Below are 25,351 nucleotides of genomic sequence, written 5' to 3'. Positions count from 1 at the left end.
TAGGAATGTAGAGATAGAAATAAAAGTGTTATAGATACATATAAAGATAGATAGGTATAATATGTTTATATTATACATAGTTGTTAGTATTGCTTCCTATAGATGAACCAGAGAAATTTAACTCATTTCCCTGATTAAGCCACTTGAGGCTGATTTTGTTTTTCTCCTACTAGACAGCACATTAAGATGTTTACATAAACTGCGTATGACTTCATTGTGTTTTCATATCTCCACTGTGACACAATTCCCAGAGTAACTTGAAGGGGTGGTGGTTTTCTTTTAATTCATGGTTTCAGGGGTTCACGTCAGCTGGCTTGGTTGCTCTTGGGACTGTGGCACAACAGAAATGAGGAAGCACATAGCAGGGGAAAGCAGATCCCCTCCAGTCAACCAGGAAGCAAAGAAACAGAATAAGGAGCCTGAGGCAAGACTGACTCCTCCAAGGGCCCAGCCCCTGAGACCTATTCCTCCATCTAAGGTTCACATCCTAGCTTCCATAACTTCGGAATAATGCCATCAAGCCTGACTTCATCAATGAGTCAATAATACTCTGATGAAGTCTCAACCCTCAAGAATACAGTTATACCCCACCAGAGTCCATAGCCAGGGACCAAGCCTTTAGCATGTGATCTTTCAGGACCATTTTAGATCCAAACCATAATATTCCCTAAAGACAAATTTACAGGATTGTTCCCAGGTCAGAAGGCCTAGAACTGTAAAGACTGTTCTCCTTGCAGGAATACCGAATCTGCCTCTGTAGCCCTTCCTCCGTGCTAGGTCCCCTCCCTGACACCATCTTTCCTAGTTCCTACACAATTTGCAAAATCCACTGTGGGGTTTCTCTGAAGGTCAATTTAGCAACAAAGTCATACTGACAGAACAGTGCCTTGAGCCTCAGATGAGCAGATCAGAGCCAGGGGACCATGGCAGGTTCCAAGAATAGCCTGGTTTCTGCAGCAAGCAGCCTGTAAGTAGGGAGCTATCTGGGTTTATCCTGAAATTGTCACAGAGAAGGCTCATGTAAGATTGCAGGTCGCAGCTCGGGCATGATTCTCCCACAACCTCAGATACCCATCCAGGCACTGATGTCTACACAGGGGACACACCTGTACTTGCTTCCTCAGACACAGTGCTGGCTGGTTTTTATTGCCAACTTGACAGAAACTAGGGTTACAGGAGAAGAGAGGCCCCCATTGAGGAATTGCCTTCATTACTTTGGCCTGCTGGCAGTGCCATCCTTAGGCATGTGATCCTGACCTACATAAAAATGGTAACCAAGCATGGGCCATCAGGAGAGTGGGGCCAGAGCTCACTCGCTCCACCAAGCTTTGCTCCTCTGTGTTCTGCATTGAATCCCTACTCAGCACCCCGCTCCAACTTCCTTCAGTGCTGGATTGTCACCTAGATGTGTAAACTGTGGGATTCCTTGCCTCCAAGAGTTACCTGTGATTGGCGTTTTATCATAGCAGTGGGATGAAGTTAGGGCAGGCTTATGGATCCTGCCTTATCCAGACTGGCTCTCAGGTCTCTCTAGAGCCTAAGTCTAAGCTGCTGTGTGTGGGGAGGACTCTGTCCTCTGTCCCTTCATGGAATGTGCCCCGTCTTCTGCAGGAAGTGTTGAGGGAAGAGAGCCATATGCTTTAGAACAGAGCAAGATGCCCAATGCTTCAGAAAGTGGCCCCATTTGGCCCTCCTATAGCCTGGGACATAGGAACATGTCCACTCAGAACCCTAGGCTTCCGTCTAGGCCAGCAGTTCTAGTAGAACAGAGTACTGCTCCTAATGCTGCGATCCTTTGATACAGCCCCTCCTGTATTGCTGACCCCCCAACCATAAAATTGTTTTTATTGCTACTCCATAACTGTAACTTTGCTACTGTTAGGAGTCATAATATAAATATCTGTGCATTCCAATGGCCTTAGGTGGCCCCTGTTGAAAGAGTTGCAGTTCACAGCTTGAGAACCGCTGATCTACATGTGTCTCGTCCCTCGACTGCGTTCCCCAGAGTGAGCATAGACCTCAGCCAGGATATGAATACTCCTGGTGTGGTGGAGACCAAGAGGTAGCCATGTAGGGAGAGGGCCAGGTGGAATTTGGATGGACAAGGTAAAGAGTACTGTTCAGGCATGTGAGGGTCCTGAAGTAAGAAGTGGGGATCACACTGTGAATTCTGACAGGGGGCGGGGTGGGGGCTGCTCTTGCTTTGTCTCCATACTTCACATAGAAATCCATACAGTAGTTTCTGTACATAAGTTCAAACCCAGCCATCTCGTTTATCTTCTTTGAAAGCAGAACTAAATCTAACATTCTAATAGTTTGTTGCTCTGGCTTATAACTGTTAATGGTTGAGACACATGGCCAGCCTCCATTTCTTCTCTTGTCCCTGGCTCTGCAAAGGTTCAGAGCAGAACTAAGAGAGGCATCGCCAGTCAAGGGTTCGGTGTTGAGGGGAAATGAAAATGTGTCTATGAGCCAAAGCAACATGTTGCCCAAGCCCTTGCTTGAGTGGCTGTCCAGAGGCCCCGTGGAGCTGCTGAGAGACACACCATTCTCCTTTCAGATCACTTTCCGGAGGGAGCACCTTGAAGCCTGCATCCTCTCCCTGGGCTGTGACGTGATGGCTCGAGAACGCAGCAACTTTGAGACCTACTCCATGTGTTATGAGCATGTCCTACAGCATACCAGGCAGAAGCTTAGCCAGAAGGAGCAGGTAGGTGCCCAGAGAAGTGCAAAGGAGAGAGCTTGTGGGCATGGAGGCCCCAGAGTCACCAGACAAAGAAAATCTGAGTGGGGTGAGGAGAGATGTTCTTATGCTAAACCTGGGGGTCATTGGTGCCCTCCACCATTTCTGTCCATTGGGTTTTTTTCTTGGACACGTGATGAAGGATTCTTCCCTAACAACGCCCTTGTATTGGTTCGCCTTCCCTTGCATGGATGAGCTCCATTTGTTGTGATTCCATAGAGAGAAACACCAAGAAGCTTCCTACCACTTCCGTGGACTCGGGCTGATTGGCAGAGTGATGTCGGCTGAGACAGACTCAGCTGGAGTCTTGCTAAGTCAGACTCACGTGCTGAGGCAAGACCTGTGGGGGACATGTGATGTTTGGAGAGAGTATAAAATAGGACTCAACAGACTGTGAAAAGGGCTTGCTTGGAGAGCTAGCTGTGCAACACTTCCTGGTCTTGAGTCTTCGCTAATCTTCGATTCACTGAAAGACACAGAAGAGAACTTCTCCTGGTGTGCCTGATGGCCCCAGTACCTCCTGCTGACTCATGCCAATTCGGCTGAGGGCTGATGGTCTCTGCTAGGTCATACCACTGCTGCTGATTTGTGTTTGCTATCCCCGCTCTACTGAACTCGACTGCTCGTATATTTGTGAAGTATTTGCAAGTGAGTTGTCATTGCTGACCTGTAAACAGAATTACTGAGTTCCTGGCATTGCAATTAAGATTTGCTCCAAACAGGTCTAGTTCCCCTATAACCTTTCTTTTCCACTTCCTCTGGAGGGTGGTGGGCTAAAAGAGAGGCTAAAGTGTTTAAAACCCATCATTAAAAGTAGGCATTGAAAAAATTAAAGTTACATGGGACTTATTGAGTCATCCTAGTAGAAATATAGAAGACACTGGTGCTGAGGGTGATTTGAACTCTGCAGATCATTCTTATGATGTTTTGTTGAACAATGTACCTGCTTTTTACCTCTCTGCTCAGACAGACAGAATAGTCTGCCTCAGCAATATCCAGCATAAACTTTGGTTTGCTCTCATGAAGTGTGTTTTGATCAAGCATAGTAAGCTAATAAGAAGAAATACAAAATGTATGGTTCAAGTATTTTTTTTAAAGCACCAGGAAGCGCAATGGAACTGAATCCTGTGTTCAAGGAGATAAACAGACTAAGGCAGTGGTGACTACGGGGCAAGATCCCACCCAGCTAAGGCTATTGTTTGTGTGTTTACAGTTGTACAGGGAATAGTTCTATATTATGTTAGGCATTATTACCTCGTTATTGTTTTCATTTTGACTTTTAATTTGGAATGAACTACAATCCAGAAATGGAGAGTACTCCTATGATCCAGATTTTGAGGCTAGAAGATAAAGACTTTTAATTCAGATTCTGACATGGGATGACACTGGCTTTTGATATGGATCTTGAGAAATATTAGCCATGAAAAGCTTAGGCCCAAGCTTGGTGATATACACCTTTAATCCCAGGAGACAAAGCAAGCAGATCTATGAGTTCAAAGACAACCTGGGACAGAGCAAGTTCTAGGTGAAGTCCAGGCATGGTGGTACAAGCCTTTAATCTCAGCACTCAGGAGACAGAACCATGCAGTTCTCAGGATCCAGGCTCAATCTACAGAGCAAGTTCCAAGCTTAGACAGTAAAGGAGTTGGAAAACAGAAAGCTGGTGGAAATGTAATAACAAGGGGGTCATGTTCCAATTACAGCAAGCAGCAAAACTTGGCAGCTTCGGCCATGTGGCTCTGACTTTATAGCCAAGAGGAGAAGGGACTACTTGTACAATTGATGCTGGTTAGCTAGAGCTAAGAAATTAGCAGTGATTAAGAAGAGACCAGCATCACTGAGGTGACATCTTCTGGGAAGTGTCTTCTGAGAGCATAAAGAAGCTGTGTTCCAAAGACAGACCTGGTTCTGGCAGTGGGACTTGGTGATCTGTAAAAGTCACTCAGGTGGTACTGGTGGGTTTTTTTTTGTTTGTTTTGTTTTGTTTTGTTTTGTTTTTTTTAGATATAAAGGGGTCATGGAGGCAGCTGAGGCTTGGCACAGTGAGAGGCTATGGAAGGCCTGAGGGAAGTGTAGCCTCAGTTGCAGTTGACAGCCCAGAATTGAAGGGGTCATGCAAATTAGTTGAGGCTTGGCACCATGAAGATAGCCTATGAGAGGCTATTGGAGAAGCCTAATTTCAGGGAAAGACCCCAGCATATTGGAGATGTCGGTACCATGGGATGATCACCAAGAACAGCAGTGGCAATGGAGTGGATCAACCTGAGCTTAGAGGGCTACAGAGGGCAGAGCTGGAGAAATGACACCAGCCCTTTGGGGGAGTCCAGAGATCATGTGTGGATCCCAGACTCTGAAACAAGAAGCTATAAAGTTGAAGTTTCCTTGTATACCCTAAGACTTTAAGAGATGTCAGAGCTATGGGATACCTGTCAAGGAAAGCTGCTAGCAGGGAGTGGAACCAGCCCAAGAGAACAAAGTTTGTTGCTGCTGAATGCCAGATTTGCCAACAGTGGTCAATGTTGATGAAAGGAGTTGGAGATACATCAGACATGGTGATGCTGAGTTTGGAGTCTTCCCAGATGGCTTCTGTCTTGCTTTGTTCAGTATTTCTTTACCTTGGTGTTTTGGAATGGTAAGGTATATCCTATGATGTTGGAAATATGTGATCTGTCTTTAAATTTTGATTTCTTAGGGGATTACAGTTAAGTGATTGGATGAATCTCAGAAGAGACCTTGAACTTTGTACTTATAGCATTATTGAGACTGCTGTAGATTATAGGGACTTTTGAAGTTGGAGTAAATGTATTTCTCATTATGCTATGGCCAAGTATGTCCCCCATAGACCCATCTGTTTGAACAAACCTATGGGGGCCAGGGAATGGAATGTGGTGGTTTGAATATGCTTGGGCCAGGGAGTAGCACTATTAGGAAGTGTGGCCTTATTGGAGGAAGTATCTCACTGTGGAGGTAGACTTTGAGACCCTCCTCCTAGCTGTCTGAGGATGTAGTCTTCTCCTGTTTGTCTTCGGAACAAGATATCAAACTAGAGGTGGAAAGATGGCTCAGCGGTTAAGAGCTCTGGCTGCTCTTCCAGAGGTCCTGAGTTCAATTCCCAGCAACCACATGGTGGTTCACAACCATCTGTAATGGAATCTGATGCCCTCTTCTGGTGTGTCTGAAGACATCCACATTGTACTTATATAAATAAAAAACACACACACACAAGACCAATCACACAAACAAACCTATTAAATAAACTCAAGTGAAAAGAAAAAAAGAAAAAACAAAACAAAACACAACTTTAAAAAAAAAAGTCAAACTCTTAGCTCTTCCAGCACCATGCCTGCCTGGATACTGCCATGCTTCCCACCATGATGATAATGGACTTGATGATAATGGAGCCTCAGAACCTATAAGCCAGTCCCAATTAAATGTTGTCCCAATATAAAAGTTGTTTTGGTCATGGTGTCTCTTCACACCAATGGAAACTCTAAGGCAGAAGTTGTTACCAGGATAAGCTTTTATTTGGGGGGGGGGGATCTTTCTCTTTCTCTTTCTCTTTCTCTTTCTCTTTCTCTTTCTCTTTCTCTTTCTCTTTCTCTTTCTCTTTCTCTTTCTCTTTCTCTTCCTCTTCCTCTTCCTCTTCCTCTTCCTCTTCCTCTTCCTCTTCCTCTTCCTCTTTCTCTACCTCTATCTATCTATCTATCTATCTATCTATCTATCTATCTATCTATCTATTATCTATCTCCATCTCTGTATCTCTATCGTTCTGTCTGTCCATCTTTGTATCATGGGTCAGTTATAATGATCAGATCTCCTTAAAACAGGTTGTAGTACCCAGAGGATCGTATTGTATATTCCTTTTCAAAATTGATTGTATCTGAAGACCCATATAATTTTATTTTATACTCAAAGGAAAAATATGAGATTGCCTAAAAAACCTAAATGAAGTATTAAAATATTAATCAGGGAGTCCTGGTCTTGCCCACACTTGATGACTCCCCCCATAGTTGAACTCTTTGTCATTGTAGAAGTCTGGAAATTATATTGTGGGGTTGTTGTTGTTGTTGATTTGTGTGTACACATGTGTACACATTCATGTGGGTGTGTATCATTTCTCAGAGATGAGATATGTTCTCTCACTAGAACCTGGAGCTTACTGGTTCATCTTGGCTAGCTGGCCAGGAAGCCACAGGAGCACAAGCATGCTTCCCCGTGCCTGGCTTAGAAGATGCCAAGCACAGACCAGGCTACTGACGGACCAGGACCAAGGGCCAGAGGGTTTGGAATGAGGCTGCGTAGACACCGACTGGAAGGGGTTGCATGTGTGTTGACTGAGTCTTGCCTTCTCCTCCTCAGGAGGTAGACTTGCTACGAAGAAGTCAAGTTCCCTCTGAAGACTGTGCTGGCCAGGTGGGTCGGTTCCTATGCTCTCGGTCCACTGCTGCCTGTAGCAATCTCATCCATGGAGGCCCATGCAGGCACATCTGAGGACTGTAATTTCATTCTGTGTAAATGCTCTTCCTAAGGGGCATTTTTTCTAACTTTTTTTTTTAAGTTGTCTCTGTTTTGTATTATTGGGAATGTTGTGATTTGGCAGAATTTTGTAGGCATTGCAACTTTCTTTCTTTTTTAAGATGCCAGTTAGAATGTATTTCAGAAATGAAATGAGATTTGGTCAAGGGAAGGCCAGTGTGGTGATGAAGTGGAGACAGTTGCAGGGTTTATCAAAGGTGCTGTGCTTAAATACCAGCTCCTTGGGCTCATTCGTCCGTCACATTAAGATCGTATGAAGGGCGAGCACCTTTCTCCTCCGCGCTAGGGAGGAATGTGAGTGTTAGATTTCACCTTGCACTAGGGAGGAATGTGGATGCTAGATGTGTCTGACACTGCTCAGGACTGTTGAACCGTCCTGAGCTTCTACCCAGTAGGCAATTTGCCTTCATGAGCCTGAAAATGGAGACTGTGCTAGCCTTCTTCACGGGACTATTCTGCTCCTTAAAAATCACTTCCTTGCCAGCCTCCCCTCATGGCATATATTCTGCATCATTACCTGTAGGTTGCAGAGCTCAGTCATGACATGATCATGGAAATCACGGCTTTGAGGGCCCAGCTCACAGACCTGGAAGAGGAGAATCTGAATCTGAAAATCCAGATTAGAAAAGAGGTCCAGGAAGAATACAGAGAATTAGTGCAGGCGTTGTTTCTGACCTGCTTACGCATAAAGGTAAGTGTCTCTCACCCGTGACTTGTGAAGACCACGGCTACATACCGAGGGACCCATGGCAGAATGGACTTTGAGGTACCAAGAGATTCTTGAGCCCCCAGCATTCTAAGCTGAGAGGTTTGATTTGGTTTGGGGGGTGGGGATGTTGTTTTGTTAAGTCATGGTCTTGTTATATAGTCCTGGCTGCCCTGGAACTTGCTAATAGCCTATGCCAACCTCAAAGTCAAAACCATTCTATTGCCTCAGCCCCCCTTCTGCTGGGATTATAGACATGCACCACTAAGCTGGCCAGCTAGATTTGCCACAGAGAGAATCAGCAGTGGGTTGCCATTATTTTGTTTTGTTCTGTTTACATTTGTGTGTGTGTGCATGTTCTGTTAGTAGGCACATGCCACAGCACACACGAGGAAATCAGTTCTTTCCTTCCATCATGTGGCTTCCTGGGACCAAACTTAAGCCATCAGGCATCTAACCCTCTGAGATGTCACCAGCCTGAGTTGTCACCATGCTCTCAGGATAGACTAAATTTTGGATAACTGGGCTGATTATTCGACATCTAGCTGATGTTGGAAAGAGGAGGCTTTTTATTTCAACTTCCCACCAATGTCTACCACTGTTATTGCCACTGAGTGAGATACCCAAGTGGGTAAGCAAAAAACCCTCTGAGCTGCCATGCTTGAGAGGAGGGAACAGCTGTGGAGAGCTTGCTGGGCAGGTTTGGAAACTGAACTAGTTTTCCCAAATCTGGTTAACTCTCAACATGCCTTTCTGCCTTTCCCCCCACACTTAGAATTAGGGAGCTATGGACCCCTCAACTATGGAGCCCCTCAAAAGAGAAATGATGGGACTCCCTTGTTACATCATTGTGGAAGCTAGTCACTGTAATAAAATTGGGCATCAGGAAGGCAGATGTCTTATACCTAAGATGAGCCATCAAGAGCTTGGATACCCTGCCCTATGGATTTTGGTACACACCTACAATGCCCCACTGCATAGCTTTCTTCCCCAGCCCACTTCTGCATCACAGAATACTCTTTAGAGCCAGCCCCACTCAACCCCTTACCTCCCACCCTTCTAGAGCCAGTCCTACTTAATCCTGTATCACCCTCCTGTCCCTGGGACTTCCAGAACAGACCCTAGGGTTGTTTTAACAGGAGATGCCCCTCAATGTTCTGTCTTTGCCTTCCAGGGAGTATTAGAGATTTCTTCTTACTTGCAAAATATAAATGCTTACAAATCTTTAAAAAGACCAAATTCAAAATGGACTAGGCCTAAGAGCTACAGGAGAAGTCAGAAGCCAACCTTTCCAAAGCAAACATGTAGGCATAAGAAGATAAAGAGTCGAGGCCAGCCTGGTCTACAAAGTGAGTTCCAGGACGGCCAGGGCTACACAGAGAAACCCTGTCTCGAAAAACAAAAACAAAAAAAAAAACAAAAAAAAACAAAAAAAAAGAAGATAAAGAGTGAACTCTTAAATCCTCTCAGACAGAAGGAGTTCTACCAAACACCGAGAAGTAGGGAATTCCTATCCAAGTCCCTGGTCCCAAGACAATGATATTGTTCCCACTGATAACCAGCAGAACTGGCCAGTCTTCCTGCCATAGTTTCTAACTGGGCACTATCCTCATGCCTTCTCTCTGAGGAAGTAGCTCAGAGATGGGAAGGATGTTCATATACCCATTTCTCAGCCCTGAGCCTCTAGGCATCTTAGCATTCATCTGTTGTGGCCACCACCACGCAGTGCCATAGTGTGAGCAGCAAAGCAGTTTACTTTCTCACAGTCCTGGAAGCCAAGAGTCAGAGCTGAGGGTACGAGCATGCTCTCCTCCGTGGACTGGTCCCTTCCCAGTAGACCAGGAGCTGCCCCCTCCCTGCCGAGAGAAATAAAAAGATGACCCTCTCGGCACAGTCTCCCTGGGATCGGAACCCACTCCTATGAAAAGATCTTGTGTCTCCAGACATTTGAGGTTGAATACATGAGTTTGGGAGGAGTCACAATTCAGCTCTCAGCCCTGAGTCTGCAGTAATAACTTACATAAGCGTTCTGTGTCATCATTAGCCACAGCCACTCAGGACAGAACGTCTCATGCCCAGGTTCCCACTGGAGCCTAAGGAGGCAGCCAGCCCATTGTCTTCCTCCACTTATCCATCTTTAATGAAATTCCTCTGTAGTGGCTCATCAACAATAAGGAATCCTCAGATTCTGCATAAGCCTGGGAACCATAAATCCACCTTTCCCAGCTAACCTGATTTAACCAGTCAATTTCCTCTGTCACCTCCCATGGCTCTACCCACTATCCTGGCTCAGTGTGCCAGGTGTTGACAAACAAGGCATGTTCTAGGACCTGTAGGTGAACAAAAGATGAAGCCCTGCTGGCAAAAGGTCTCTAATGTGCCTGCCTTGTAATACCCATGAGGAAAACTGTCTGGGCGGAGGGCATTTCAAGCTTGCCCTTCACGCCCTCAAACCCACTGGACTTCTTGACCTGAGTCTGCAACTTTCAGGAGAAGTTGGATGAGAATCAGTTTAATTTGATCCAGAAAGTGTGTGAGCTCATCGGGGAAGTGAGAGCTGAAGGGATTGCCAACGTGAAACAGCTAAAGAAAACCTGGGGCTCTGCCAGACCCGATGAAGAAACAAAAGAGAACCCAGCCAAGGTACCAGCCAAAGTACGTGTGCCCATGCCGCCTTTCTGCCTCGCTCCCAGCCCACCGCTGGCCCACCTAGAATTCCAAAGGGATCAGACAGTTTAAAAGGGTCCTAGGGTGGGGCTCCACATGAAAATGTGTCTTTCTGGAAGGCATGTTTCTGGTGTTAGGGAAAGGACCGAAAGTGGCCTGTACTAAAAGTAGGCCTTCTTGGTAGGAGCAGCTGTGTGCCTTGGAGCAGGACCACAGCAGCACCCTGGCTGCTATACTGTGCAAAGCGCGGAGCCTGGGCCGCTGGCGGCTGGCTGTGCAGCAGGCACACCTCAGAGAGCAGCTGAGCAGGGCAGAGATGGTAAGTGTTGAAGAGAGGCCCCTCCCCCAAGCGTGTGCGCTCACACACACACACACACACACACACACACACACACACACACGCACACGCACCTGTGATGCTTCTGCAGCTGCCACACTGGTGTCATGTGGCAAGCCCAGCCTCGCTAAAGAATCTGGCAATTGGCAGTTGATCTTTGCCCCCTCCTGGGAACAGGCAACCTTAGAGTGTTGGGAGAAATAGAAAACAGGTGCAACCAGCCGTGGAGATGAAAGAATCGCACATAAGAAAGGTGAAGGGACGGAAGGGGGATGTTTATTAAGGGCTTGAGGCTGCTGGCTTTGTAGTTTGTCTTTGATAATCTGAGGGAAATGAAGTAACAAAACAGTAAGAGGAAACCCTGCTTTAAACACATTGAACACAAAGCACATATTGGTAGTGATTTGAGAAGCTGGAATCTGATTCACTCTGATCTGCCGGGCTATCCGTAGCTAGACTCACACAAGCAATGACCTGCCAAGAGCTCCACCCTGTAGGCAGTGTGAAAGGTGAGGCCTTAGCTGAGGCTTCAGATTAAAGCCACAGAAAAGCTTACTTCCTCTCCCACTGTGTTTGCAATGCTGGCAGGAATCTATTCACAGTAAAAAGGAGTGCATGAGAATCAAGCTAATGGCAGAGCAAGAAGCCGCTTCACTCCATCAACAGCTCCTGGCTGCAAGGCAAGCCCTGACCAAAGCTCAGACTGACAACAGGAAGCTGTGGCGGCAGAATGATACCCAGGTACCAAGAGCCCCAGAGCTAGCCACCCTGAGTGTGGCCATGAGAAGGGACACAGTGGCAACTGGAACAGTCACCAGAGCTTCTTTAGAACACCACCGATTTGAGAGAGACCTGCAGTTAGTTCCCAGAGAAACTCAGGACAAATGGGTAACTGAGGTGCCTGTTAACATATCAAGGCAGGCTCTCCTAGCACAGCATCTCAGGTACCCTGTACAGAGTCAGGTTGCTCTCAGCATCCCCAGCTCTCCAGGCCTCTCCAGTCTCTCAGCTTCCCTCCGCTTCCCCCAGCTTCCTTCCTCCCTATATAACTCAACCATTTTGGCTACATACTCTATGCTCTCTTGGTTACTTGGCCTCTCTTGTTCCCTCTCTATTTGCTCCATCTTTCTTCTCTTCCTCTCTCACTCTTTCCCCACCTTGTCTCCTCTCATGACCTGGTTCAGTCTACTGGTCATGTCTAGTCTACTTCTTTCTCTGCCTGCTCTGGACTCTTCCAGATGCCTCCAGCTGTTCTCTCCCTCAGAGCTATAATAAAAATCTTCTCCTCAACCATACCTAGGTGCACCATGTCCTCATTTTCATTCAGCTGGAATATAAACAAATTCCAAATTGGCACTCTCCCCCTCCTCCCCTCCTTCTCCTCTTTCTCCCCTCCTCCTCCCCTCCCCCTCCTTCCTTCCTCCCCTCCTCCTCCCCTCCTCCTCTAGTTCTTCTTCCTCCCCTACATCCTCCTCCTCCCCTAATTCTTCTTCCTTTTCTACTCCCTCCTCCTCTTCCTCTTCTTTTTTCTCCCCCACTTTTACTTTGTTGTTGTTGTTGTTGAGACAAGGGCTTACTTTATAGCTCAAGCTGGCTCAGCTCCATTTTTCTCTCTTTAACTATCTAGAATCTGGTTTCCCCAGAGACATTTTGAGGGTGAAAACAGAGCCCAGTCAGAAGCAGCCTTCAGCACTAATGTTTCTATGAAGAATCTTTGCCTCCTCAGAGGCAAGGGGGATTCACTGCTGGTCCCCGTGAGAAAGACTTTACGACAATGCAAATACAGCTTGTGTTCGATATGAACATTTGATAGATAGTCAATTAGCATGGATATCATCATCCGATGTTTAATGCTGACAAATTCAGTTTTTTCACCTGATAATATTCTGTATGGGCATTAATGCATCCTGGCTCTCATTATTGTTTGTTGTGAGTTCTGATCCCTTTGACTGACGCCTTGGGATTCACAGTACAAGTGCCAGTCCAGGAAGGACCAGGTGAGGCGAGACCCTAGGCGTCTTGCTGCTTACCAGACCAGGGCCAAATAGTCAGGCTGCTGTCCCCAGAGTCCACGAACAGCACAGGGAACCATGCTGGAATGGGAGCTATGTCACCTAGCCTCACTGGTCTCTGTTGCTAGCTGCTGACTTTCTTTCTTGCCTTGGCCCTCCCTTGCTGCAGGCTCAACTGCTGAGGGAGTTGGAACACAGAGTGACTCAAGACTCTGTCACTCGGCAGCAGCTGGATATCATAAAAACATCTGGCATGGAGAAGCTCCTAAAAGATGTGGAGCAAAAAGAACAAAAACTGCAGCTCCTGACAGAAGAGGCCGAGCGGGCTTCGAAACGAGGCCAGCTGCAGCAAAAGAAGATGGACAGAGACCTGAAGCAGGTGAGGGCTGCTGAGCCTGACCCTAAAGGCCTGAGGAGCCAGCTCTTCATGGAACAGCTGTTCCCAGGACTCTCTGTTCCCCTCACAGCATTCTCTCTCCTCTGTCAGTTCTAGATACACCTGGAAATGGTTCTCTGTATACCACCCTGGGGCCAGTGCTTAAGCAAGACTGCTCCAGGCTCAGAGTCCCAGTGTCCTGAGGACAATTTGTTTTCATACTGCCTTAACCTTTGAACTGGGGTCTTCCAGAGAACTGTGAGCTATAATCTGGAAGAGCAGCAAGCACATAAAAGCTATAGTAAGAGGTTTTTATTCCAGTGTGTCTAGAAATACAGAGTCAAAGATGAAAAGCAAAAGCGGGTTTCAGACATAATTTTTATAACTATACCCCCTGGGGAAATAGAAAGGGGTTATTTTAATGCACGTATGGATTCATTCAACCTCAATAAGCAGGCTACAAAAGGTAATTCAATAAAACCCGACACAGAAGGGCTTTACATAGATCCATTGGTGAAGAAAGCCCTTAATTCATTCACTAGAGATAATAACAGACAGAAAAGCAATTTGAAAATTAAATAGAACTATTATTGGTCAAGGGTTTCAAGGGCTCTAGAAGAAGTTCTGTAAAGAGAATAAATTGAATTGAGGGAGTGCTGAATAAAATACTTTCAAGGAATGGAGAGAGGGGTTGAGCTGTTACAGAGTGAAAGGAAATTAGAATTTCACATTTATGAACTGGGCATGGTGGCTCATGTCTGTAATCCCAGCACCAGGGACATCGAGGCATGAGGCTTGCCATGAGTTGAAGTCAATCAAAGCTACACAGAGAAAACACCTACAGAAAATGTACCTTTCCAGCCTTGCTGGGACTCACTGAGTCTTACAGGGGAGCTATGTGATACCTATCTTAATTGGCATTTTTATCAGAAGGCTGCCTGCTATATAATAATTTTAGAAGGTGCAGGATTCCATGGAGCCTACTCCAGACAGGCTTTTGGTAATAACCTTTAGGTAACTCAGGAGGTCACATCATCCCAGGAAGCTACTTTTTCTCTTAAAGCTAAAAGAAAAATGATCTAGATATTATCCTTATAATGTCTATTAATTTGTTCCACCAGCTGCTGACTATGAAGGAGTGATATAGTGCCCACATCCTTCAAATGTGCTCATATAGCACTAGTTATTTGTGTTAAACTTTCCTATTGCTGTGACAAAATACCTGACAAGAGCGACTTAAGGGAGGAAGGGTTTCTTTCAGCTCACAGTTTGAGGGGATTTGGCTCACAGTTTGAGGGAATACAGTCCATTGGCCCACAGTTTTAGGGGATACAGTCCATTGGTCACAGTTTATGGGGATAAAGTCTATTGGCTCACAGTTTGAGGGGATAAAGTCCGTTGGCTCACAGTTTGGGGGATACAGTTCATCAGGGCAGAGAAGGCAAAGATGCAGAAGTGTAAGGCTGCTGGTAATATCACATCTCCCATCAGGAAGCAGAGCGGGGATGAGAAATAAAGCCAGACTATAAAACTTGACTCTGTGACCTACTTCCTCCATTTAAGCTCTACTGTCTTAAGTTTCCACAGCCTTGTAAAACACAAGCTGGGAACTAAGTGTTTCAACACATGAGCTATGTAAGACATTTCACATTCAAACTATAATCCTACATTAATTATTATTTTAGTTATTATTGCTTAATTGTCATTTATTTAATGGCAGTAATTCTGATGCAATTAAAATAAGTATCTTGAGATTGTTCTCAAACAAGACACATGTCCATCAAAACTGCTTGCCCTTTCTAAATTTCTTCTCTCCCTCCCCGACAGCCCTTGTGCCTATGGGCTTCTCCACCCCAAGTGGCAGCAAAAGGCCACCAAACATGTAGCAGTGGCCAGCAGTGGCTTCTTTGGCTTATCTCTAAGCTCCACCTCCATGGATGGCTGATGACTGGCTGACTTCAGAGTACACTCTTGTCTGTTCACTGTGCCTGGAAAGGTATAGGTTTTAGAATCATACCCCGAGCTTTAACTGTGGTTGGGAGACTTTGGTACTCTTCATGACCTTTCCTCATAGGTTGTAAGGGAAGATTAGATATTTCATGTAGTGTGTTGGTCTAACGCTGCTTGTATTCTAATGCTAATTTGGGGCCCCCAAGACTGGTGCCCCAGAGAAGAGAGAGTCTGCATGGAAGATACTGAGTGATCCTGCCCCCAGTTAATTGTGATTGGTGAATAAAGATGCCAACAGCCAATAGCTGGGCAGAAGAGACATAGGTGGGGCTAAGGTTTGGCTGGCTTGGGAGAAGCAGAGAGAAATTGCCATGGGATAGAAGAAGTGTGCTGGAGAGGAGAAAGGAGAGCCACCATGAGTTAAGTGAGCCATAAAAATGTGACAATGTGGGCTGGCCAGTTGGAGCTAAGAGCAGCCCAGATGAAACATAGTAAGAAATAACTTGGGATATGGATAGGAAGGTAGATTCTATCAGCATAGAGCATAGCAGTTGTCCAGCTATTATGCTGCCTAGGCATATTAAAAAATATAAATGCTGTGTGTGTCTTTCATCCGGGAACATAAATGGTCTAAGGTGAATAGACACCCTGTGCCGGGATAATTAATAATTCAACTACAAAAAAGGGACCAATAACTAACTTTCATTGGGGGTTAGGGTCTATGGATGTGATGGGCCCATTAGTGCAGAGAAGCCTCAAAAACAGATAGGTAGACTGGACTCAACCCTCTCCTAAAATGTTGACTTTGACAACAACATTATACACAAAGTAGTCCTTAGTAAGCATACCTCTTTCTTCTGCTAGTACTTCTCAGATTTACTGAACCCCGACTTGGCACAGAAATTCTTACTATGTCTCTTCCAGCTCCCACCCTGTAGTATGAGGCCCGGACGCATATATCCAGTGTTCACAGGACTATGGACTTGGTTTTTATTACAACGTCCTCCTAACCTGGAGCTCTGATGAGCTGCTGAGATCTAAACTACATTTGGAAGAACCCTACACACGAGGGTCAGCTTATGGCCTGGGAAATGTCACAGCTGCAGGGGGTAGTCCTTTGCTCAGACATGGGGATGGCCTTCCCAGCTGTGATGCAGATCTGGAAAAAGCTCCCTCCTTCCATTGTTCAAACTGTCCCGGGGCTCCTGTGGGTCCCTTGTATAGATGCTGGGAACTGGGTTCTAACTTCTTCCTATCCACCCAGTAGAAAAGAAAAGTAATAAAAAACACTGGGTAAAGGCTCTTGCTTCCCAGTTTAATGACCTGAGTTTGATCCACTGGAGCCACATGGGTTGAAGGAAAGAACCAACTCCCATAAATTGTCCTCTGGCTGTCACACAGGTCCCATGCATTCAAGTGCCCAGACATAGACACATGGACACACAGATACAAATAAATAAATAGATAAAAAATAAAAATTTAAAAACATGCATAAAGCTGTAAATGAACAGCAGATAATGATAAAGCAAGGATTGCAGAGATGGGTTTTGGCCCTCTTTAATTTAGTTTACTAAAGCTGTTCATACTGGTCTCAGTTCATACTAACCAGGAACCCGAAGACTGTCCATTGTGGGTTAGCCTTGGGTATATACTCTCCCTCAAACATCACCTGGGAACCAAGGGGACTAAAGAAAGCACCGCACCGCATGTCCGCTCCCTGCCCTCTGTCCTCAGATGCGAAACCGGCTTGCTCAGGAGCGCAGTGTGAAGCTGGATGCCTTCCAACGCCTGCAGGAGCTGCAGAGTCAGCTTCATGACATCCAGTGGCCCTCTGTTCAGATGGGCTCCCCAGTCGGTGAGCGCACCCTCCTCTGGGTAGCAACCCAAGGCCGGGGAAGATAGTGAGTTCTCTGTGATTGTGGACTGAACAAATGGCATGTGGGGTTAACACAAAAACCCATCTCTGGTTTGCACTGCATTTCCTATTTAGTCCAGTCATTCGCAGCTGGCTAGAGAAGAGTATAAAAGTGACCTGAAGAACAGTTAAGTGTTGCAGTCTTTGTCAGAGGCACCATCGACCACATTTCTAAGATTCAGGGAGAACATTGTGACCGTTGGGTGCTGGGAGCGACTGCCCCTGTGAGAATGGCCAGCTGAGTAGCCCTGTGGACAGTATAAACAGTGGGCAGCATGCACATCAGACCCCAGAACTGGCTTCCTCCCCTGTACACTGAATCAATTCCAGATTGCTGAGGAATATCAAATGTTAGCATCCATGCTTGGGCCATCATTAGGATTGCCAAGCTCCTCCTTTCTGACCTGGTCATAGACTGGTAGACTGTGTGGGCATTTGAGGAAGACCACCAGGCTCCTGTCACTGCTAGCTGTGTTACTTTAAGAAGGTTAATTGACTCCCCACAGGAAAATATGGATACCTATCCCCACAGCTTGTTTATTGCACTTTAACTGGAATAACACATATCTGACACTTAGGGTAATCTTTTGTCAGGAATTGTATATGATGGGCCCTACAGTTTTATACATGTGCTTATTAGTTCTTTACCCGTGTTTCCTTTGGCTGCTTACCGACATGAGAAAGAAGTTACTCTAGGCATGAGGCCTAGCAGGTCCCCTCTACGTGTTGTGGTTTTGTAGTTGGGTCTGTGCCACCCAACATGCAGGCAAAAGCCAAAGAGTTGAATCTTTAAACACACTTTATTCACAGAACCAGCAACCTGAGAAGACAGTGAATTAATATGACAAAAATCTGTCTTCTGTCTCCTTACAGGCAGCATGGGGGCGGGGCAGTTAATCATTGCAGAATTTCTCCTTGCCCCCTCTAGTCAGGACATTATTGTCTCCTCTCTGTCTGCAGGAGGCAGGCTCACAGGCAGGAAGGCCACCAAGTCTTGACTACCTCGACTGAAGGTTAACTCAGAACAAGCAAACCTCTGACAATGTGTGCCTGCAGATTTCCTTCCTGCAGAATGGAAGACAGGCGTGCTCTGGAGGCAGGAATAGGGACAGGTGTAGAAACCTGGCATCCCCTTTCTAATTCACTTGGCAGCCTAGACGCTTCTCCTGCATGTACCATGTACACGCCCCTCTTCAAACAATCTCCCTAGCAACCTCAGATCTCTCCGCCCCCTAATAATCAAATATCAACAGTTTCTGTTTGAGTGTGTTCTCAGTATATTCCGGTATGAGACAGAAAAGCCGATTCAACCTAAGCTGAGTTGGAGTGCACGCACAGTAAGGCAAACTGGGCCATTAAAGTGACCTTTTAGGGAGATTACCCTATATATTATATATATTACTATATATTACCTTATGCTTAGGCAAGCGGTTATGCATGTGGTGATAAGATGCATGATGGGAAGGGGTTATTCATAGTAGGAAAATATGATTATATGACCTAATCTATGGGTCCAAGTAGAGACCCATCCACTATGCCCCTCACTAACCACCCTCCTCCTCCTCGTGAGCCCAGAAAAGGAAATCGTTGGGGTCTTTGAGTGCCCTCGCTCCTGTGGCCGGCTGTCTCTCTTGACTGTCCCTCTCTCAGGTGTGCTTGCTAGTCTGTGTCTTCTTGGATTTCAAACCTTGAAAAAAAAAAAAAAGAAAGAAAAGAAAGAGGTCAGGAGCCTGGACAAGCCTGGCCTAGGCTCCCACCACAGGTTTGGCTGCCTGGGGGGTGGAGTGGGGGGAAGTCCCCACGATGCAAACGAACCTTTAGGGGTGGAGCTTAGCTTGGAGGTCATTTGCTGTGGGGCTGCCCTCTAGAAGAACACAGGTAGTTCTTGTGGGAAGGGAGTTGGGATTCCCTTTTGTGGCTTCCTAGTGTTATTGGTCAAAGGCTTTAAAAGAGACTCAGAAAGATGCTGGAACATTTTGTTCGAATTTGAGAGGATAAGCAGTCAGTCTCAGCAACAGCCCTGAAGAAGACAACTCCTGAGAAGGGAGGGGCTCCTTTTGCCTTGAGGTCCCAGGAAGCAGGCATTTTCAGCAACAGAGGTCAGCAAGCAGCTGCAGGCAGGACTGACGGAGGCAGCTGGTATTCAGGGAAAGAGTAAGACTGTCAGGCGGGTTAGTGAAGCATGCTAGGATTTTGGCCAATAGTCAAAAAGAGGATTAAAAGAAGAAAAAGTGTTTTTTTAGTTAGAAAAGCCTTAGTGTAAGGATCTGTAAACTCCTGCACAGGATATTTGGTTGTGGGGTGGGGGTAGGGAGCATACAGCAGCTTATCTCTGTATGTCAATCATCAATGTGATTGACAGGTATCATTCATCTATTCCTTTTGGGGGATCATAGAGCAGCATCTCTCTGAATGTCAGTCCTCTCCTCTGAAGGTGGATGTTCCTCTCTACTTCGCACACCGTCAGCATTCCTGACGGGTGGACCTCTGGCCAGTTGACTGAGAGACCCGTTAAGAGTACATGTTTTTTGTTGTTAATGTTGCTTGTTTTTACGTTTTTTATTGATTTATTTATTTTTTACTTTGTCTGTATGGGTGTTTTGTCTGCATGTATATGCATGCAGTATCTGCAGAGTCCAGATCTCCTGGAATTGGAGGTTACAGGCATATGTGAACTGCCATGTGGTCGCTGGGAATTGAACCAGGGTCCTGTAGAACAGCCAGTGCTCTTAACTGCCGAGTCATCTCTTAATTTTCTTAACGAAAAAGACAATAGCATACAATTTAGGGGCAGTTTAGAATGTTATTTCTCTACCCAGGGATAGAGGAAGAACTCAGGTTCTATTATTTTGGCCAGGAGGAAGTATATTCCTCTAATAGGGCCTCAGAGAAGCCCTGCTGCTACCTTTTTATATAATATTTAAATATTAAGGATAGGCAAAGCATAACAAGATTTGGATCCATATTCAGAGACCCTGAACCTAATGTCATCTAGCTTCCTAGCAAACCGAACCCTCAAGAGAGTGGCTAGCTATTTCTAGTATTTCGTTCTAGCCATGAAATAAGCTAGAGTGACCACACTGTCCTTTTCCTTCTTGGGCTCTCCCAGTTGGCTTGATCCCTTCTCCTCGGCCTTCTCAGGAGTCTTGAGCAATCCCTTGCCAGTTTCCTTTCTCCACACTGGTATTTCCTGTCAGTTGAGGGTTCTGGATGACAGTTCTCTAGGGTGTATCACCCAGAAGGGATCCTGTAACTAACAATTATGTATTGATCATGTGTGTGTCAAGACCATAAAATCTAAAATAGAAGCCTTTCTTGAATCTGGGTTTGATGGCTTATGCATGTAGCCCTGGCCTATAAATATACCCAGAGCTCAGGCTATCCCAGCACTGAAGACAGGAAGGATTGAGTTTGATGCCAGGCCATACCTGTATTCATAATCATATCCATCTTCACACACATAATCATATGTATATGCATCATCATATACATATACAAAAACAACAAAAGCCAGGCAAAATTGATAATAAAACCACCTCCCTTGACCACACATTTCTTCTGTTCATAGTCAAGCGTCTTTCAAGAGTTACTTTCAATCACTCTCTTAATTCACTTTACTTAATTTACTCTACAGCCCGCATCCATTAAGGAGAACGAGACAGAGTCACACAGAGATTTCAAATGTGGCTGTGAACATGACTAGTTGAGAGATAGCTTTCTAACTGGCTGTCGTGAGTCTTCTACGATACGGGATGCAGACTGGTCATGAGCTGCCATTCTCAGTGTGTGACTTCTACTTCACGGGCCAAAATGGCTGTTTAAGCTTTCTGGCCAAAAGGAACCAAGAAAACTAGAAGAGTTCACTGCTCTCTTAAAGGCACTTCCTGCAAGTTACCTAGGACCCTTCGGGCGCATCACATTAGCTGACACTTAGCCCGGAAGACTGGGATATGTAGCTTTTACTGCAGGACCCTAAATGTCTGACGAGAAGCTGGGGACTCTAGTTCTAAGGAAGGAAAGGAAGAAGACACTCAGGGACCAAGTGCAGGTCCTGCCACATCCCCAGCCATCTGCTTTTTAATCCCTACCTCTTCGCTGCTGCAGATCTTGCCAGAATCACAGAGTCCCCATGTCTCTAAGTGCATGGACACTACTGAATTCTCACTACCTGCTTCTGCAGTGTTTGAATCAGATAATTCAACACTCCCAGGCCACCTTTCCTGTTCCTTTCTATGCCAGTGACTCTTGGCATTCATCTCCTGCTCTAGTCCTTCTTCCCAGAGCCAGTCTCTAAGGAGCAGAGCCATTCAGAGCAGGGCCTGACTCTTCCCACATTGCTCCCAGTGAGGAAAGCCTCCGATCCCATGGCTTTGATCACTGTGTGTCAAGTCTACACCTGCAGCTCAAAACTTTCCTCTGCGCTCTAGACCAGTACATCCAGTGACTACTGGATGTCTCTGCTTTGGAGTCTCTGGGTCACAAGTTCAACAGGTAAAGCAGGACTCAGCTTCAACTCCTTCTTTCTGACTCCTTTTGGGAGCAAGGTGCTGTCTCAGCAAATGGTATTGCCAAATACCTAGTTGACTTGAGCCAGACTCTTACCTGGGAGCCTAGTTACTTAACCACATCCTCTTAATGGAACAGCGCTCACTCTACTCACATTTACATCTCAGAGACCAAATCTCCCGCAATCACTTTTTCCCTTGGTCAAGTCATCCCCTGGCAAACTCACAGATGCACACACACACACACACACACACACACACACACACACACACAAAGTTGTCAAACATCCTCACCTGAATTAAATGCTAAGTGTAAATTCTAATAAAAGTTTATGTTAAACCTGGTTCTGTACATTGCAACAAGCGATCTACTTTGTTTTATTTTTTACTTTACAGGGCTCAGATCCCAGACCCACTGCTCCCTAAGCTCTGCTTCAACATTATCCAGACACCCTCACCATCATTTTTCAAAGACACATTTTATGGGCAGTAAAATGACAAGAAGGATTCAAAGACCAAAGACTGTAAGTGGTTAAAAGCTTGGCTATTTGTAGAAAACAATTTTAAAAAATTGTACCTGGTGCTACTAGTCTAGGGTGACCTCAAACTTACATTAGAATAATTCTATATTAGAATATTACCTAGGTAGTTTGGGTCTGTTTTACATAGTTCTAGTGTTAAAATAAGCCCAAAGGCATCTTCTGGATTACAGCTCACTCAATGGCTCTAGAAATCAGTACCAGAACCTTGCTGTATTCTCTTTGAGTTTCTTCTTTAATCATCTACAATAATTAATTACCAATATCAATCCCCGTATCTGAATTCCTCCTGCCTCCATCTTATTTATTTATCTACTTATTTATTTGATTGATTGATTGATTGATTTGGTATGCATATATATATATATATATATATATATATATATCCATGCATGTTCTAGCATTCATATGTTGAGGTCAGGGGACAAACTCTTTCTACCATGTTGATCCTGGAAATGAAGCTCAGGCTATCAAGCCTGGCAGCAAGCACGTTTACCTGCCGAGCCATCGCATGGTTCCCAGCCTTTCCTGGTATTGTTATGACTGGAGTGTAACTCTGCAACTGTCAGTCTAGTTTTGGATAGAAGTTCATTGCAGCATTGAAAACATATAGTTAAGAAAATGTGGAAAGAAGGTGGGAGCCAATGAGGCTTTCCCAGATCAGGGCCACGTTACTATGGTCACCTTCATTCTATCCTTCAGCCTCTGTGTAATCATCTTCCCTAAAATGTGAAATTCTAGTGGAGTTGTCCTTCAATGTCCACAAGGAGTTGGTTTCAGGACTCCCATGGGTACCAAAATCCATGGGTGCTTAAGTCCACTACATAAAATAATATAGCATTTACATATTGAATGAAAACAAAACAAACAAAGAGGAAAGCACATGGCTGCTCCTCGGTCTGGTGGAGGAGGACGTTTATTATAAATATGTAGGAGAGCATAGACAGCGGCAGGGACATCTGGGTGAGTTCAGAATGCACAGAACCCTGAGCCATGTGGAAGATGGGGGAGGGAGAGTGGAAGGAAGGGGAGGCAACAGCCAAGAAACCCAAAAGAGCAGACAAAAGGGACAGGTAACTGAAATGGTTGAATTATATAGGGAAAGGCAGCTGGAGGAAGGGCATCCCAGCCCCTGGGCTAGAGAAGGTTAGGGTAGAGGGTAGGGTATGCCAGCCATATCCTGTAACAGCTAAGCTAAGGGGTGCTGGAAGAGAGGCCAGGTCTGCTTTGATATGGTAAATGGGCACCTTAGCCATTTGTCCCAGGTCTGCACACAACTTTCCATATACTGTAAATCACCTCTTGATTACTTCTAATATTTAAACAATGCAAAATAGTTATATCAATTAGGGAATGTTGACAGAAAAAAATCTATACATGCGGTACAAATTTGATTATTTTTAAATATTTTTGACCTGTACCTGGTTGAGTCCATAAATAGAACATAGAGAAAAATCAGTATATTTGTTTTTGTAACAGAGAAAAAAAGATTACTTTTTATATGGATAAAAACAAGACAGTGCATGATTCGCTCCATCTTAATGTCACTTCTGAAAGCTCTGAGTACTTTGGGGGTGTTGGTGGTCATAGCCCTTGTGGTTGAAGAGGCTAAGTAGCTATGTGCCACGATGGAGACCTATTGTGTGTGAGAAACCTAGAAGGGTAATGGAGTAGGGCTAATTATCTGTTGGCAATTACCAAATAAACCCTACTAAGATTCAAAACTAAAGCATTAAATACACTAAAATTAACCCTACAGTGAAGTATCTTGTGGTTCCATGAGCATGGATACAATAGGAACCCCAAGCAGGAAATGTGAAGGCCAGGCAACACAGAATGTGAGTTGAGCCACATGAAGCCTACCTGTGCTGTGACTTCCTAAGCTAAGAGTAGAAGACAGAAAAACATTGACTGATGGGAATTACATGTGACTGTGATGTATATGCAAATGATTTTCTAAAAAAAAAAATGCAGTTCGGACACAAAAGATAGAATACTAAAGGATGTTTAAGTTGTTCTAGACTAGCAAGTCTTTTCTTTTTGCCTGGAATTGCCTTTCTGTGGACAGATTCATTCTTGACTAGTTCCCTTTAGTCTTGGGGGCAGCAGCTCCCTTTGCTATGTCATGAGAATCCTTTGCTACCTTAAAAACAAAACCAAAAACCAGTACCAACTTGTTATTACAGGTGCCAGTCAAACACAACAGAAGGATTGAGGATGGTTCTCTACCCAGTGTGAAAGAAAATGTTCAACTTACAACTTTTCAAGCCCAAACAGCTCCATCTGGGATTTCATTCAGACCTGAAAGGTAGTCTGTGTGTGTGTGTGCTGTTTCTACGTGCATTTAGATGGATAAGGATGATCCTAGCCCTACTAACCTTTCCATTCAGCTTCTCTTCCTAGTGTGTGGCAGTTGGTCCTGAAGGACTGAGAGGAACTCATCTTGAGTGTCCCTACCACATGAAGCCAGCTTTGGTCTCAGATCTGAAAGCATTCAGGCATTGCTTTGCATTCTACAAGCTGTTTCTGGCTCTTGGCTGTCCAGCAGTCTCTTTGTTGAAGTTTTAAGGCCATGACAGTGGGCCTTGGTGCTGACCTGTCCTTACTAAGAAATGAAGACCCAGCACTGGAAAGCTGTCTCATCCATTAAGAGGGCTAGCTCCTCCTAGGATCCTCGATCAATTTCAGCTCCTACCTATAACTCTAGTTCCAGGGGATCTGATACTCTCCTCTGGCCTCTGTGAGTACTAGGCATACATAAGTGCAATCATACATAAAAAATAAAAATACATCTTTACAAAAATATGCTATTAAAAGTAAGTGGAAAATGTTATAGTTCAATAAAGATTCATCCAAACAAATTTCAAAGCTTCTTTTTCTTTCTTTTTTTTTTTTTTTTTACATAAATGTATTATTCTTTTCTTGGAAATGCTAAAACTCCTACTTTAATAAGTCTTTATTTTTAAAAAGTATTTACTTCATGTGGATGGATGTTTCTGTATGCATGTATGCATGTATGCATGAGGACCACATTTGTGCCTGGTTCCAGAAAGTGAAAAGAAGTC

General features: G+C 45.0%; 1 protein-coding gene across 1 annotated transcript in view; it reads left to right on the top strand.

Moving 5' to 3' along the window:
• LOC110303781 overlaps positions 1-25,145 on the top strand; it is a 178,813-nt gene extending 153,668 nt beyond the window's left edge. The window contains exons 38-48 of the mRNA XM_021174996.2: positions 2,561-2,710; positions 7,103-7,156; positions 7,803-7,970; positions 10,476-10,628; positions 10,837-10,971; positions 11,578-11,730; positions 13,171-13,380; positions 17,062-17,182; positions 22,144-22,271; positions 24,473-24,594; positions 24,677-25,145. Coding sequence (XP_021030655.2) covers positions 2,561-2,710; positions 7,103-7,156; positions 7,803-7,970; positions 10,476-10,628; positions 10,837-10,971; positions 11,578-11,730; positions 13,171-13,380; positions 17,062-17,182; positions 22,144-22,271; positions 24,473-24,594; positions 24,677-24,689 — 1,407 coding nt within the window. The 3' untranslated portion in view covers positions 24,690-25,145. The remainder of the gene's footprint in view (positions 1-2,560; positions 2,711-7,102; positions 7,157-7,802; positions 7,971-10,475; positions 10,629-10,836; positions 10,972-11,577; positions 11,731-13,170; positions 13,381-17,061; positions 17,183-22,143; positions 22,272-24,472; positions 24,595-24,676) is intronic.
• Positions 25,146-25,351: the final 206 nt, after the last annotated feature.

This window comes from Mus caroli, chromosome 10 (genome assembly GCF_900094665.2).
Source record: "Mus caroli chromosome 10, CAROLI_EIJ_v1.1, whole genome shotgun sequence".
NCBI lineage: Eukaryota > Metazoa > Chordata > Mammalia > Rodentia > Muridae > Mus > Mus caroli.
The sequence above is the reverse complement of the archived record's forward strand: the minus strand, read 5'-3'. Positions and strand labels throughout refer to the sequence as shown.